At 43.1% G+C, this 16390-nt stretch overlaps 1 protein-coding gene across 3 annotated transcripts in view; it reads left to right on the top strand.

Annotated features, from left to right (window-relative positions):
- Positions 1–16390, top strand: part of LOC110537739 (PDZ and LIM domain protein 4) — a 68282-nt gene that overhangs the window by 48009 nt on the left and 3883 nt on the right. For 2 of the 3 annotated variants that reach the window (XM_021624093.3, XM_090192750.1), the window contains 3 exons: positions 4192–4454; positions 5161–5336; positions 16148–16301. In XM_021624093.3, coding sequence (XP_021479768.1) covers positions 4192–4454; positions 5161–5336; positions 16148–16301 — 593 coding nt within the window. Of the gene's footprint in view, positions 1–4191; positions 4455–5160; positions 5337–5717; positions 6594–16147; positions 16302–16390 lie in introns of those variants that run through there. The other variant, XM_090192749.1, reaches the window with a different exon arrangement.

Here is a 16390-nt window from a genome sequence, read left to right as displayed (position 1 = left end):
GGCAGCGACATGAGAAACTCGTCATTATATATAGATCTCTGGTTTCAGGGCAGCCACTTGCGAATTGGAAAGGAAAGTTGGATCTTTGGTTTTCCTAAGCTACTATATTGTGATCAATATATAAAATGGATTTGGATACTGCTTTCAATCAAATGTCTGCAGAATTAGTAAAGATGTGATCAATGTTGATGATCAATGTGATGACATGTTGATGATTTCATTGCGGTGCTGTTTGTAACTACCCTGGTAGGTTGATTGAAAACCTGAAACAGGTTGCAGGCACTAGTTAAAGTTTGAAGCTTTCTCTTGAGTGGGCAGCCTGATGAAAGCCAGTCAATATTTAAATCACCCAGAAAATATACCTCTCTATTGATATCACATACAAGCCTTTCACGCATGTTATCCAGATACTGAGTGTCAGCACTTGGGGGTCTATAGCAGCATCCCACCAGAATGGGCTTTAGGTGAGGCAGGTGAACCTGTAGCCATTTTCCTTCGACGGTATTTAACATTAGATCACTCTATGCTTTACAGGAATATGGTTCTGAATATAAACAGCCACACCTCCACCTTTAGCATTTCTGTATTTTCTGTAGATCTCATAACCATGTATTGCTACCACTGTATCATCAAAGGTATTATCTAAGTGAGTTTCAGAGATTGTCTGAATATGAATGTCATCTGTTACTAGCAAATTATTGATTTCATGAACTTGTTTCTTAAGCTACATATGTTAACATGGGCAATTTGTAATACTTTTCTGGGTTTCTTAATCACTTTTCTTGCTTTACTGGGAGGCTTAGCAGAGGTAGACATGCACAGGCTATTTATGTTAGTGCAGGGGGAGCTGCACACAGTGGACTTCCTGCTATGGCACACCGCCTCCATGCTAACAATATAACTCTGGTTCATAGGCATATGATTATGAGCTGCTCCTCATAATGTAATTCGACCCCACATGAACCATGACAGTATCAGCCCCCAGTGACTGACGCATAGCCTCAAGAAGCAACCTGTTGATATCATTAACTTTTGTCCCAGGAAAACACAAAGGTACAGGTATATGCCTCACTATCGAACTTCCTATCACAATAGCCAGAATGATCTGGCCTCTCCCGTGTCTCGAAGCTGATTACGAGGCCAGAGCCACAGAACTCACCTGAGAAGAAGGCTGCTGAGATTCCGGCTGCGTGCAGGCCACAACAGCCAAAGGGACAGAGCTCTGAACCAGAGAGCACGGCCCAGCGGAGGGGGGCCACGGTGGTCCAGGCTGTGCCCAGGCAATTGATTGACTAGGATAGGGAGAGGTAGCTGAAGGGATATCCACAGCCATGGAGGGAACACCCAAGTGCCTGGCAGAAGACTGCTGGTACAGGGGCTCAAACAGATTTGAAAGTCTTAAGTCCAGACACAGGAACACTTGGTAATACAATACACTCAATGATTCTTCTTCGTTCTGGTTCCAACACGCATCAATTTACGCTCACCTGGAGTCGAACAATGAGCAGCCGTTTTCTGGTTCAAGCTAATGGAGGAGTGCAGTAGTGGACAAGTAGGTGCTTGGTCAAATGTTTCAAATGTTTCTTTTTTCTTCACGAAGAGTAATAATTATTTCTTTAGCTGCATCAAGATCAATACATTTTTCACAAATGAAGGTATCCATTGGACCTTTCCCCGTGACAACAGGTCGCTTGCTGTTCCTTGCTACACACCGGCAGGCTGCATGTTAGCATTTGGTGTAGCCTCTCAGAGCTGTGTCGGGAGTCTATGTAGTCTTGGGGGATACAAAACATACAGTTACAGTATGTACTGGCCAACGATTGGAGTCACACTCACACGCTGGAAGTAAGGACTTAGTTCTATAGTAGTTCTATAGAGACTGTTGTAAGAGTTGAGCTCTTGGTAGCCTGGCTCGGTTGTTGGTATCCAGGTACTAAAGCGTCCGGGGTGAAAAAGTTGAATGGAAAAAGTTGAGAGTGGAAAAAACGAAGACGTTGGTAAATGTGTTAAATGAAGAGTTTTGATTGGACCGTTAACAGTAACAAACTAAGTTTGGCAGGTAGCCAAGTCGCAACAAACAGCACAGCAGCATGATAACGCGGAGGTGTGACCTTTTCCCACGTGAGACAGTAAGCTCTATACCATGCTTCGTCATTCCAACAGAAACACGTGCAACAACAGATAGTAATTTTTGGGGCTTCTGAGGCTTGTGGGCGCCCTAGAGCTAAACAGAGGATGACATCGTGTTCGTAAGAGTCTCAACTTTCAATAGAATGGTCATAATACTTTGTAGCCCAAACCATTCGGACACTACAGGCAGAAGTTAGCAGAAGAGGCTGTACCGACTTTAGACAAGTCTTGTGAGGCTTGTCTGGATCCTAGAACAAAACGGAGAACGCCATCGTGTTCATAAGAGTCTCATATTTCAATAGTGTCCATAAAAGTTTGTAGACTGTTTGAACGCTACGGGTGTTTTTGTGAGAAGATAGATTTTCAGGAAGTCTCATGGTCTGACAAACACTACTCTAGCTCTGCCACCTTTCATCGCGGATGCGGAGGATAGAAATGCAGCCATTTGCAGAAAAGTCATTAAATACCCGAACATGTTTCCCTTGCACGAAAACAGCTGTCTGTCCAGAGCTCACTGGCGAGAGAGCTAGAATACAGGGCCCAGAATACAGTTCCATTTCCTTAGCCGCCAATGGGATCACGGTTTATCAATGTGTCTATATGGCAGAGGTTGGTGCTCTCACATTAGTTTAAGTTTTACTTTTAGATTTGTATCATTTTAATTCAGATTCTTATGACTAACCACATGACAACGGCTTTGAAAAATGCAAAAGTTGTTATTGAAACGAAAATGCACATGTGAAAACCATAATTGGCACGCAGATTGGTAGAAATTGTAGTATAAGTTGTAAGCTTTCCCCAACTTGAAACTCCGCCTATGGTATTTAAAAAATGTGTGCACAAGCAAGCGCATGCACACATGGAAAGTCCAGTGAAGAAAACATGCCCCCTATGGAAATCAAATAGCCGTCCAACTGATTCGTTCTGGCGCCGGCCCTTGTGCCAAGGATTTGAAGCAGGCTTTTCTCTCTACCTCTCCCTAGCTCCATCTGTTTATGTGAAAACGACCACTCTACTGTAAATAGGCAACATCAAAACGTTTGTGTTCATTTGCCGTGCTTGACACAGCAAATCATCACTGATGTTATCTGCACTCACTCTCATTAGGGTATGGTATAGCCAAGGTGTTTGCCAAGCCTTTCAGCAGTCCTGTCACTCTTCCCCTTGGTGATCTCAGGGCTCTGTGGCTTCTATTGTAACTGTTTGAAGGAGGCGCTGGAATCCATCCACACGTCGTAAAAAGGCCAAGTTTACTGTCGCTGCAGGAACACTTGGTAATACAATACACTCAAATGTTTGCTCTGCCTCTCTTTTACTGTTGTTGCCGAGAGGGGACACGGCTTGGAGTTATGGACCAAGCCCAGGGTTGGCGACGCAGCTTGGGGTAGGGCTGTGGGGTGTGGGATCAAGGGCTCAGCAGAGTGGTGATTAGCGATGGCCCAGGCATGGGTGGTCTGGGCCAGGGAACAAAGACCAGGCCATCTGCTGCCTGCCTGCCTGGAGAGTCTGTGAACCTCCGCTTCCTGGGGCCAACCACTCAAACTAACCCACCACTCAATGTGCACACACAGGTTAATCAACAGGCTAGCTGTGAGGGATGACAACTTTGTCTCCAGTACTCTCATTGCACAACCGTTAAACAAGTCACTCCAGTTTAGATTACATATTTACAGAGGACTAAGATTACTAAGATTGTGTGCAGCCCACAACAGCCTTTAAGTCACTATATTTTGGATGACAGTCATACCACTAAAACCAGCCATTAGAAAAGTGATGACGTAAACAAAATGTTGCAACCCATCCTTATCTGTGGCTTGGCTGGAGAGATGACCACGCATGTCACACGCAATATACGGTCGATTATCAGTGTAGTTCATGGAAGTCTGCAGTTAATATTTGGTTACGTCATTGGATAGCTGACGCAGGTCCATGCAAAATGTTTTTGCCTCTGTGCCAACAGTCACCTTAATGTTGCCATGAATAGACTATGACAACGACATAGAAGTGCATTGGGAATAACCATATTTTTCTTAATGACTCCTCTGCTCTTTCCTTCTCTAGAATTTCCGACCCATTAGCACTGGACCAATGACCAGTGGTTACAGCAGCAGCTACAGCAGGGGGAACAACAGCAGCGGTTACAGCCGAAAACCCTCCTACACTCCCGAGCTGCCGCACCTCAACAACGGCACCTCCAAGCAGTCCAACCATGCGCAGTACAACAACCCAGCCAGCCTGTACGCACACAACAACGGCAGCAACGGAGACAGAGACAGGGTCTTGCCAAAACAAATGAGCGGCCTGAGCCTAGGGTCTCCTCACAGGTAAGGCATGTGGAGTGGAAAATCCATTTGTTATCGCGTGGTCTCTCAGATGTGTGATAAATGTGTGTGTTCTCCTAGGCTACAACCTACAGCGCCCAGAGATGTCCTCTGGGCCCTGCTGTTTGTGCTGACTGCATACGTTTCCCGCTCCCAAGGCCTCCCAGGGCCTCACAGTGAAGTTTACCTTGTAGGGTCCCTCCAGAGTGGAGGAAGACCAGGATCAGAAAATATATATCAGAGCAGTGCTTAATGTTATGCACTATTGGCATAATGGAGCTTGAGGATTCTTTCTGGTGGGTTTTGTGGAAAGACTGTGAACAGCAAATGGGGTCTATCTCCTGTTTGGACTAGGAATACCAAGGTGGAATGGATGAACCTGCAGCATAGTTTACTTCAATGGAAAAAAAGGACCTGAGACTACAGTCATTTCAAGATATTCTGGTAGATGTACCATGTCAATGTGATAATGTCAGTGTGAGGACCACATTGGAAATAAGTGTTGTATCATGTTTTCATGTGTTGTACTCTAGATCTCAGTACTACTGACTAGGCATCCCCTTTTCCCTTTCCCTTCTTTAAACTGCATTTGTTTTACCCCCAAATCAAGTCACAGCATTCACAAATTAAATCAATGAACAGCGCAGCTGTTGGTCACACTGAATTCAAACTGAAAACAACTTTATTTGTTTGTCTTCGTCTCTTTCAGCCCTGAGCCTCCGATGCGTTCTCCTATGGGGCGTAATGGAAACGGTCATAGTTTTGAAGTCACCACAGAGTCAGATGTGTACAAGATGCTGCAAGACACAGAGGAGCCAGTCTCCGCACCCAAACAATCCGGCTCCTTCAAATACCTACAAGGCATATTGGAGGCAGAGGATGGAGGTACCCTTATTTGTTGCTCTATACGAGTCTCCATTCACCCAACAGTTTACCTAAACAACATGCTTGTTTATGTATGTTAAATATATGTTTGTATATTTGAGCTAAATAGTTTTCTTCTGCAAGTGGAGCGTGTGATATTTTCCAGCCACATGACTGTGTGTGCACTGTAGCACGTGTTGTCCCTGAGAGGAGAGGGAGCGTTGGCATAGTTTTCCTTTTATAGGCCGAGAGAGGTGAAAGTCAAATGATAAGGGGGGGGGGGGGGTTTACCGCAACACAGCCTTATGAAAGACAATAAAACCAAGAAATATGACTTCCTGGTGTTTCTTTCAAACTTTTTTCACCGTTTTCCTTAGAAGTAATGCGTTGTGTTTTCGTCAGGGTCGTGGCCAGATCTCACCTCTTCAGGGAGAACCCAAACAGACAGGCTTATCCCCAGGAACAAGTCATGCTGTCTGTTGGGGATCATTGAGATGGTTTTGTATCAACACCAGTACCCTGTTATTCTTTGAATTTGGTGCTAGTCACTTGCAGGTGTGAAAAGGGATTAAGGAAGAGCAAAAAGTCAATAACGGTTTTAACAGAATTAGATTCATCGGCACCGATTTCCCTCCTGCACAGTTGTTATTTTTTTCATGACCGCAAAAGGCGTCATGGACACTGGGTTTAAGCTTCTAGTGCGATGCTTACACACCTTGGGGCTTATACAAGACCCGCCCTAAAGCTCTGTCTGCCTGTTTCTGGTTGTTGCTCTCCGTCTGTGGGAATGCTTGCATTATCTTCTGCTGAAGGAGTTTTTTTTCTCTTTCTCAGCTCAGCTTTGACATTTAGACGGAGAGGGGCATTTGACTGCATGTGATATTGTCAATCCTCATCCTTTAAAAGGAAGACGCTCTTGTTTTGAAAATGTCGGCATCCCTGGGATTTCAATGGAGCGCAAACATGAGGCGCTGTTATGATACAGCCCCACAGGCACTGATTTGACCATCTGTGGTGTCAGACAGTGCGAGGGTGAAAACAAGAGGAGAGGAGACGTTTGCATGACGAGATTCCCAGCTTATTATTACACTGAACTCCCCAGCAATACCAATCACTGAAGAATCCACCACTTATAGTGGTCAAAGATACTGTCGAAGACAGAAATCGGAGGGAAGCGATCATGTATTTACAATGTGCTTTACTTTTGAGGATGAGCAGATGTGATGAGCACATTGTACTGCCTGTAGTTGAACCCCCTGTAAGAAAATAAGAAATAAAGACAAGGTTACAGCATGTTTATTTTGTTTGTCTGTTTATCCAGAAATGTGACCCCCATTAGCCATTGCGGGTAGCTATCTGTTTTATAAAAAGCTGCTCTAATAACTAAGATAAATGGGTGGAAACTCCCTTTTTAGTACAGATTAGGGGATCACATGCTATGAACTTTATTCATATAGACTTGGCAGTAGTCTTTGTGAATGAAGCTAGTTTAGCCTACTCAAATACCCGGCTCAAAAAGAGAAGGATGCTATGTTTAGCTAGCTGGCTATGGCTATCCAACACGGGAACTGTTCCACGTTAAGGTAAGCTTTTGGTTTTATTAATTTATTGCCACCGGGTCCCTCCGGTGTAACTGCTAAATTGTTTGCTGCTAAATGTACACTGTACAGCATGATTGTAGCGTGTCTACTAACGCATTAGTTCTAATAGGCATGTTGACAACGATGTAAGCTGTGTGTAGTATTTACCGATTACGATATGAAGGTTTGGCTTGGAAAGGTTTTCTCACCTGGTCACAGACAGCTGATGTGTTGTGCACAAATCAATTTGTATTTGTCACACGTGCCGAATACAACAGGTGTAGATCGTAGCGTAAAATGCATACTTACAAGCCCTTAACCAACAACAAAATAAGAGATAAGGAAATATTTAGTAAATTAACAAAAATAAATAAACGTACACAATAAAAATAACAATGACAAGGCTATATACTGTGGGTATCGGTACCGAGTCAGTGTGCGGGGATATAGGTAGGTCAAGGTAATTGAAGTTATAGGTATAGGTAGGTAGAGGTAAACTGACTATGCGTCCATAATAAACAGTGAGTAGCAGCAGTGTAAAAAATAAAAGGGGGGGCGTCAATACAAATATTCCGGTTAGCCATTTGATTAATTGTTCACCAGTCTTACGTCTTGGGAGTAGAAGCTGTTAAGGAGCCTTTTGGACCTAGACTTGGTGTTCTGGTACAACTTGCCGTATGGTAGCAGAGAGAATCGTCTATGACTTGGGTGGCGGGAGTCATTGGAGTCACTCTTTTAGGCCTTCCCCTGACACTGCCTAGTATAGAGGTCCTGGAAGGCAGGAAGCTTGGCCCCAGTGATGTACTGGGCCATATGCACTACCCTCTGTAGTGCCTTATAGTTTGATGCCGAGCATTTGCCATATCAGGCGGTGAAGCTCTCGATGGTGCAGCTGTAAAACTTTGAGGATCTGGGGACCTCAGATCTTTTCAGTCTCCTGAGGGGGAATAGGCCTTGTTGTGCCCTCTTCATGACTGTCTTGGTGTGTTAGGACCATGACAGTTTGTTGGAGATGTGGACACGATGAACTTAAAGCTCCTGACCCGCTCCACTACAGCGCCATTGATGAGAATGGGGGTGTTTTTGGCCGTCCTCTTCCTGTAGTCCATTATCGTCTCTTTTGTCTTGCTCACATTTATGGAAAGGTTGTTGTCTTTGCACCACACTGTGATCTCCACCCTATACGCTGTCTCATCATTGTCGTTGATCAGGCCTACCACTGTTGTGTCTTCAGCAAACTTAAGGATGGTGCTAGAGTTGTGCTCGGCCATGCAGTCGTGGGTGAACAGAGAGTACAGGGGGGAAATAAGCACGCACCCCTGAGGGGCCCACGTGTTGAGGAACAGCATGGCAGATGTGTTGTTGCCTACCCTTACCACCTGGGGGCGGCCAGTCAGGAAGTCCAGGATGCAGTTGCAGAGCGAGGTGTTTAGTACCAGGGTCTTTAGTTCAGTGATGAGCTTTGTGGGCACTATGGTGTTGAACGCTGGGCTGTAGTCACTGAACAGCATTCTCTCATAGGTATTCCTTTTGTCCAGGTGGGAAAGGGCAGTGTGGAGTGCAATAGAGATTTCATCATCTGTGGATTTATTGGGGCGGTATGTGAATTGGATCTAGTGTTTCCAGGATAATGGTGTTGATGTGAGCCATGACCAGCCTTTCAAAGCACTTCATGGCTATAGACGTGAGTACTATGTGGTAGTCATTTAGGCAGGTCACCTTGGCGTTCTTGGGCACAGGCACTTAGTGGTCTGCTTGAAACATGTAGCTATTACATTGTCAGTCAGGGAGAGGTTGAAAATGTCAGTGAAGACACTTGCCTGTTGGTCCACGGATGCTCTGAGTACGCGTCCTGGTAATCTGTCTTGCCCCGCGGCCTTGTGAATGTTGACCTGTTTAAAGGTCTTACTCAAATCTGCTACGGACAGCATGATCACACATTCATCTGGAACAGATGGTGCTCTCATGCATGCATCAGTGTTGCTTGCCTCAAAGCGAGCATAAAAAGCAATTAACCCGTCTGGTAGGCTAGCGTCACTGGGCAGCTCGCAGCTGGGATTCCCTTTGTAGGCTGTAATAGTTTGCAAGCCCTGCCACACCCGATGAGGATCAGAGACAGTTTAGTAGGATTCAATCTTAGTCTTGTATACAGTTGAAGTTGGAAGTTTACATACACTTAGGTTGGAGTCATTAACATTTGTTTTTCAACCACTCCACAAATTTCTTGTTTACACACTATAGTTTTGGCAAGTCAGTTAGGACATCTACTTCGTGCATGACACAAGTAATTTTTCCAACAATTGTTTACAGACAGATTAAGTCACTTATAATTCACTGTTTCACAATTCCAGTGGGTCAGAAGTTTACATACGCTAAGTTGACTGTGCCTTTAAACAGCTTGGAAAATTCCAGAAAATGATGTCATGGCTTTAGAAGCTTCTGATTGACTCAAATAATTTTAATTAGCCTATTTGAGGTATACCTGTGGATGTATTTCAAGGCCTACTTTCAAACTCAGTGCCTCTTTGCTTGACATTATAGAAACATCAAAAGAAATCAGCCAAGACCTCAGAAATAAAGTTGTAGAGCTCCACAAGTCTGGTTCATCCTTGGGAGCAATTTACAAATGCCTGAAGGTACCACATTCATCTGTACAAACAATAGTACGCAAGTATAAACACCATGGGACCATGCAGCCGTCATACCACTCAGGAAGGAGATGCGTTCTGTCTCCTAGAGATGAACATACTTTGGTGCGAAAAGTGCAAATCAATCCCAGAACAACAGCAAAGGACCTTGTGAAGGTGCTGGAGGAAACAGATACAAAAGTATCTATATCCACAGTAAAACGAGTCCTATATCGACATAACCTGAAAGGCCACTCAGCAAGGAAGAAGCCACTGCTCCATAACCGCCATAAAAAAGCCAGACTATGATTTGCAACTACACATGGGTACAAAGATTGTACTTTTTGTAGAGATGTCCTCTGGTCTGGTTAAACAAAAATAGAACTGTTTGGCCATAATGACCATCGTTATGTTTGGAGGAATAAGGGGGATGCTTGCAAGCTGAAAAACACCTTCCCAACCATGAAGCACGGGGGTTGGCAGCAGCATGTTGTGGGGGTACTTTGCTGCAGGAGAGACTGGTGCACCTCACAAAATAGATGGCATCATGAGAGTGGAAAATTATGTGGATATATTGAAGCAACATCTCAAGACATCAGTCAGGAAGTTTGGTCGCAAATGGGTCTTCAGGAAGCTTGGTCACAAATGGGTCTTACAAATGGACAATGACCCCAATCATACTTCCAAAGTTGTGGAAAAATGGCTTAAGGACAACAAAGTCAAGGTATTGGAGTGGCCATCACAAAGCCCTGACCTTAATCCTATAAAAAATGTGTGGACAGAACTGAAAAAGTGTGTGCGAGCAAGTAGGCCTACAAACTTGACTCAGTTACACCTGCACTGTCAGGAGTTATGGGCCAAAATTTACCCAATTTATTGTGGGAAGCTTGTGGAAGGCTACCCGAAACGTTTGACCCAAGTTAAACAATTTGAAGGTAATGCAACCAAATACTAAGTGAGTATGTAAACTTCTGACCCACTGGGAATGTGATTAAAGAAATAAAAGCTGAAATAAATCATTCTCTCTACTATTATTCTGACATTTCACATTCTTTAAATATAGTGGTGATCCTAACTGACCTAAGACAGGGAATTTTTACTAGGATTAAATGTCAGAAATTGTGAAAAACTGAGTTTAAATGTATTTGGCTGAGGTGTATGTAAACTTCCACTTCAACTTGATGGTTTGTCTGAGGGCATTGAAGAATTTCTTATATGCGTAGCTCTAGCCTGCATGTTGCGGATGTTGCCTGTAATCCTGGCTTCTGGTTGGGATATGTACGTACAGTCACTGTGAGGATTACTTCATCAGTGCAGTTATTGATGAAGCCTGTGACTTAGGTGGTATACTCCTCATTGCCATGGGATGAATCCCGGAACATATTCCAGTCTGTGCTAGAAAAACCGTCCTGTATCTTAGCGTCCGCATCATCTGACCACTTCCATATTGAGCGAGTCACTAGTACTTGCTGCTTTAGTTTTTAATTGTAAGCAGGAATCAGGAGGATATAATTATTGTCAGATTTTCCAAATGGAGAGAAAGGAGAGCTTTCTTCGTCTCTGTGTGCGGAGTAAAGGTGGTCTGGAGTTCCCCTCTGGTTGCACATGTGACATGCTGGTAGAAATGAGGTAAAACTGATTTAAGTTTTCTTGCATTAAAGTCCCCAGCTACTAGGAGTGCCGCTTCTGAATGAGCATTTTTTTTGTTTGCTTATGGCCTTATACAGCTTGATGAGTACAGTATTAGTGCCAGCATTGGTTTGTGGTGGTAAATAGGCAGCTACGAAAAATATAGATCAAAACTCTCTTGGTAGATAGTGTGGTCTACAGCTTCTCATGAAGTAATTTACCTCAGGCGAGGAACGCCTCAAGACTTCCTTAATATTAGAGATTGCGCACCAGTTGTTATTGACAAATAGACCACCACCCCTCATCTTACCGAAGGTACTGTAGCTGTTCTGTCTTGCCGATGCGCGGAAAACCCAGCCAACTGTATGTTATCCATGTCATCATTCAGCCACGACTCGGTGAAACGTAAGATATTACCGTTTTGAATGTGCAGTTGGTAGGATAGTCTTGAACAGAGGAAAATTAGAGTATCGTGTGCTAGCCTAAAGCTATCGATGTTACATTGATTTGGGTGAAAGGAATATTAATTACAGTCATCCAATATGCTTTAATCAAAATAAGGCGATGCTCATAATTTCTTTTCTTAAACGTCCTCCCTCCACTGGTATAGACTGTACAAGTCTTATGACTAAACCTCCCTTGTACAGGGTTTGTGGGAATCTCATGAGAACTCCTGACTAGAACTTGGAAGAGACTGCAATGATGACTAGATACTTAGTAATACAGTAACCTGGCCTCAACCTGAACGTAGTAAATGTACAGTGCATTGCAAAAGTATTCGGCCCCCTTGAACTTTGCGACCTTTTGCCACATTTCAGGCTTCAAACATAAAGATATAAAACTGTATTTTTTTTTGAAGAATCAACAACAAGTGGGACACAATCATGAAGTGGAACGACATTTATTGGATATTTCAAACTTTTTTAACAAATCAAAAACTGAAAAATTGGGCGTGCAAAATTATTCAGCCCCCTTAAGTTAATACTTTGTAGCGCCACCTTTTGCTGCGACTACAGCTGTAAGTCGCTTGGGGTATGTCTCTATCAGTTTTGCACATCGAGAGACTGAAATTTTTTCCCATTCCTCCTTGCAAAACAGCTCGAGCTCAGTGAGGTTGGATGGAGAGCATTTGTGAACAGCAGTTTTCAGTTCTTTCCACAGATTCTCGATTGGATTCAGGTCTGGACTTTGACTTGGCCATTCTAACACCTGGATATGTTTATTTTTGAACCATTCCATTGTAGATTTTGCTTTATGTTTTGGATCATTGTCTTGTTGGAAGACAAATCTCCGTCCCAGTCTCAGGTCTTTTGCAGACTCCATCAGGTTTTCTTCCAGAATGGTCCTGTATTTAGCTCCATCCATCTACCCATCAATTTTAACCATCTTCCCTGTCCCTGCTGAAGAAAAGCAGGCCCAAACCATGATGCTGCCACCACCATGTTTGACAGTGGGGATGGTATGTTCAGGGTGATGAGCTGTGTTGCTTTTACGCCAAACATAACGTTTTGCATTGTTGCCAAAAAGTTCAATTTTGGTTTCATCTGACCAGAGCACCTTCTTCCACATGTTTGGTGTGTCTCCCAGGTGGCTTGTGGCAAACTTTAAACAACACTTTTTATGGATATCTTTAAGAAATGGCTTTCTTCTTGCCACTCTTCCATAAAGGCCAGATTTGTGCAATATACAACTGATTGTTGTCCTGTGGACAGAGTCTCCCACCTCAGCTGTAGATCTCTGCAGTTCATCCAGAGTGATCATGGGCCTCTTGGCTGCATCTCTGATCAGTCTTCTCCTTGTATGAGCTGAAAGTTTAGAGGGACGGCCAGGTCTTGGTAGATTTGCAGTGGTCTGATACTCCTTCCATTTCAATATTATCGCTTGCACAGTGCTCCTTGGGATGTTTAAAGCTTGGGAAATCTTTTTGTATCCAAATCCGGCTTTAAACTTCTTCACAACAGTATCTCGGACCTGCCTGGTGTGTTCCTTGTTCTTCATGATGCTCTCTGCGCTTTTAACGGACCTCTGAGACTATCACAGTGCAGGTGCATTTATACGGAGACTTGATTACACACAGATGGATTGTATTTATCATCATTAGTCATTTAGGTCAACATTGGATCATTCAGAGATCCTCACTGAACTTCTGGAGAGAGTTTGCTGCACTGAAAGTAAAGGGGCTGAATAATTTTGCACGCCCAATTTTTCAGTTTTTGATTTGTTAAAAAAGTTTGAAAATATCTAATAAATGTTGTTCCACTTCATGATTGTGTCCCGCTTGTTGTTGATTCTTCACAAAAAAATACAGCTTTATATCTTTATGTTTGAAGCCTGAAATGTGGCAAAAGGTCGCAAAGTTCAAGGGGGCCGAATACTTTCGCAATGCACTGTAAATCCGGGACACTCCAGGTAGTATGATCCGCTAAGTTTCGTATGGTATGTATTCATTTGTGGCTGTCCATCAACCATTACCTATGATATTATACAAATTGCAATTATTACAATATTTTATGAATTTCAAATCGTACAATATGTTACGAATTTGTACAATATGTTAATGAATTTGCAAAAAGTATGAAATGTTATGAATTCCATTTTTTTGTTGCTAACATTTACTGGGTTGCTAACATTTGCTAGGCTAGGGGTTATGGTTAAGGTTAGGGCTAAATTTAGGGCTAGGAGTTAGGTAAAGGGTTAAGGTTAGGGGAAGGGTTAGTGTTAGTTGAGAATGATCTGTTAATTGAATGATTAGAATATTCCGCCCTGAAACATATAATTGTATGGAATTAAGTAGAATGTATAAAATCCTAATCAATAAATGTGTAGTCCTAGTCAGAATTAGGGTAAAACAATATGTCTTTATGGTATTGTATACATAGACTGTCTGAGCTTGCTGCCGACCTGACTAGAGGTTTGGGAGAGAACAGGGAGTATGTCTCAAGGACAAGGTCACTAATCTCTGTCGGCTGGGTAGAGAGACAGTGTGTGCGTTGCAGGACATTGTGTGCGTCTGTTTGTGTGTATGTGTGTGTGTGTGTATGGTTGTGTGTATGTGTGGGCGTGAGAAGTCAGTATAAAATTAATTGTTTTGTATTCTTGACTTTAGAACGTTCCCGTGAATAAACCTTTTTGACTATTTTAGCTGGGCCTCCGTCTGTTTCATTCGACCAGGATCTTACAAATTCTGGTTTGCGGACTGAGTAATATAATTAAATTGTGTTATGTACCTTGAGAACAAAATTCTCTTATCAGTTAGCTAACATGCTACAGTGGTTCCTCCTTTAAAAAGTTGTGGCACACTCATTCTGTGGCAGGTCATTTAATTGTCAGACATTTTTTTCTGTTACTGCAAATTAATCCTAGTTTGACCACCAGAGGGCATCTTTCAGGAGCGTTTGATAGTATTCCGTATTAGCATTACCAGAGAATGTAAAACTTTTTTTGTAATAACATAGTAGACGGGATTAATAAATAAAAAAATTGGCTTAATTAATTTGATTAATATTACGGTATTTCTCTTCAGAGGAAAAACAAAATGGAATAGGATGGAATAGAAAATATGGCACTGTACAACGTGACAGTCAGGAGTAGGCTTGTTTGCCTTCATTAGACAACTTTGTTCCAATATTTCTGAAAATCAGTGATATTTATTTCCATAGTAATTCGTTATGGATCCATAACTAAATCAACATCTGCATTTCGAAAAATTATTTTTTGATCATTATTTTATTAACGAAATGTAGTTGCAAAGTTACTAAAAGTACTAAGTAGTTGTAAAGTTGCTAATGCTAAAGTTGTCCATGATGAGATTCAAACATGCAACCTTTGGGTTGCTAGACATTTGCGTTATACATCTACCCATCCCCCCGACCAACCACCCTACTTCCATTCTTGCCTTAAGTAAGCATCTGTCTTATGTAACCATACCAAATATAACATATACTAATTTGAGTGTCCCGGAATTACATTTACTATGTTACGTCTAGGCTATGAGACCAGGCTGAATACAGCGATTATTACAGTAAAAATAGACCCCGTTATTACTCCAACCTTTTAAACTGTCAAAGCATTAGTGTTTAAGTGTTGGAGAGATGTAAACTTCTTTGTGCCAGGTAGTTCACCAGTGTGATGGGTAGGCCATGCCAGAGCCAGAGGCAGTGGCGTGCTGGGTCAATGGGGCCTGCTGGCACCTCATCACTCCGTGGTTCAGGGAGAGTGTGATTGTGGCACTCTGGTGTGATGATGATCTGCTCCTTAATGTGAAATATTTGCTCTGCCAGGCAGCTGCCTTTCTCTCCTCTCCTAATTGATGTGTTCCTGCTGTGTGCCAGGATCTCACATCAGCCCTGGCATCCCTGAAATGTGAATGGAGGGAGATAGATAGGGAGTGAGAGGTAGAGCTATGGAAAGGAAGATAGAGGTATGGGGAGGGGGAGCGATACTGTAGGTAATACAGTACAGAGAGAGAGAGAGGGGAGGGGAGGGTATGGTAGTGAGAGAAAGAGGTAGAGAGGCTGACAGCATGTGAGCACCACCCTTGCCCTCTGCCTGTACCCCTGCCATGCCCTCTGAGGTTAACACACACCAGTGAAGGGAGTGCTTACTGAGGGGTGATGTCTCTGTTTTGGACAGTAGCTGACCTTGGTGCCTCCTTGAGCCAAGTGTGAACACCATTCATTCTTCATGCTTTCATCCATGGCTGACTGCTGCCTTTCTAGCTTTCATATACTGGTATAGGGTGAAGTTGCCCCTAAATCTTGGGTCAGTTTTGCATTTTATCCAACTAATATTGTAGATTAGGATTGGGGGGCAGGAAGCTGATCCTAGATCTGTACCCAGAGGAAACATCTCCCCGGGGGAACTAAGTTGATTTACAATATCTAAACGTGTCTTAACTGCGCTATATAAATTTAATAAATAATAATGCTAATTATAAAAATGTGTTTTATTTTTTTTAACTGAGGTGTTGTGTTATTTTGTGTGTCTGTGTCCACAGGTGTGTCCCCTACTGACATGTCTGGAGTGAGAGGCCTTAGGTCCCCGGACCGATCCCCAGTCCCTAAACTGGGCAGCCCCATCCCCGGCCACATGGGCCCCATGCCCGGCCTACAGAAACTCCCCCAGTGCACGCGCTGTGGCAACGGCATAGTGTAAGTCATAAAAAACAGAGATGACGCTGCACACAAGGAGTGTGTCACAAATAGCACCGCAGTCCCTATATAATGCACTACTTTTGACC

The sequence above is a fragment of the Oncorhynchus mykiss genome, chromosome 12 (assembly GCF_057628025.1).
Source record: "Oncorhynchus mykiss isolate SJ-2025 chromosome 12, ASM5762802v1, whole genome shotgun sequence".
Lineage (NCBI taxonomy): Eukaryota > Metazoa > Chordata > Actinopteri > Salmoniformes > Salmonidae > Oncorhynchus > Oncorhynchus mykiss.
The sequence above is the reverse complement of the archived record's forward strand: the minus strand, read 5'-3'. Positions and strand labels throughout refer to the sequence as shown.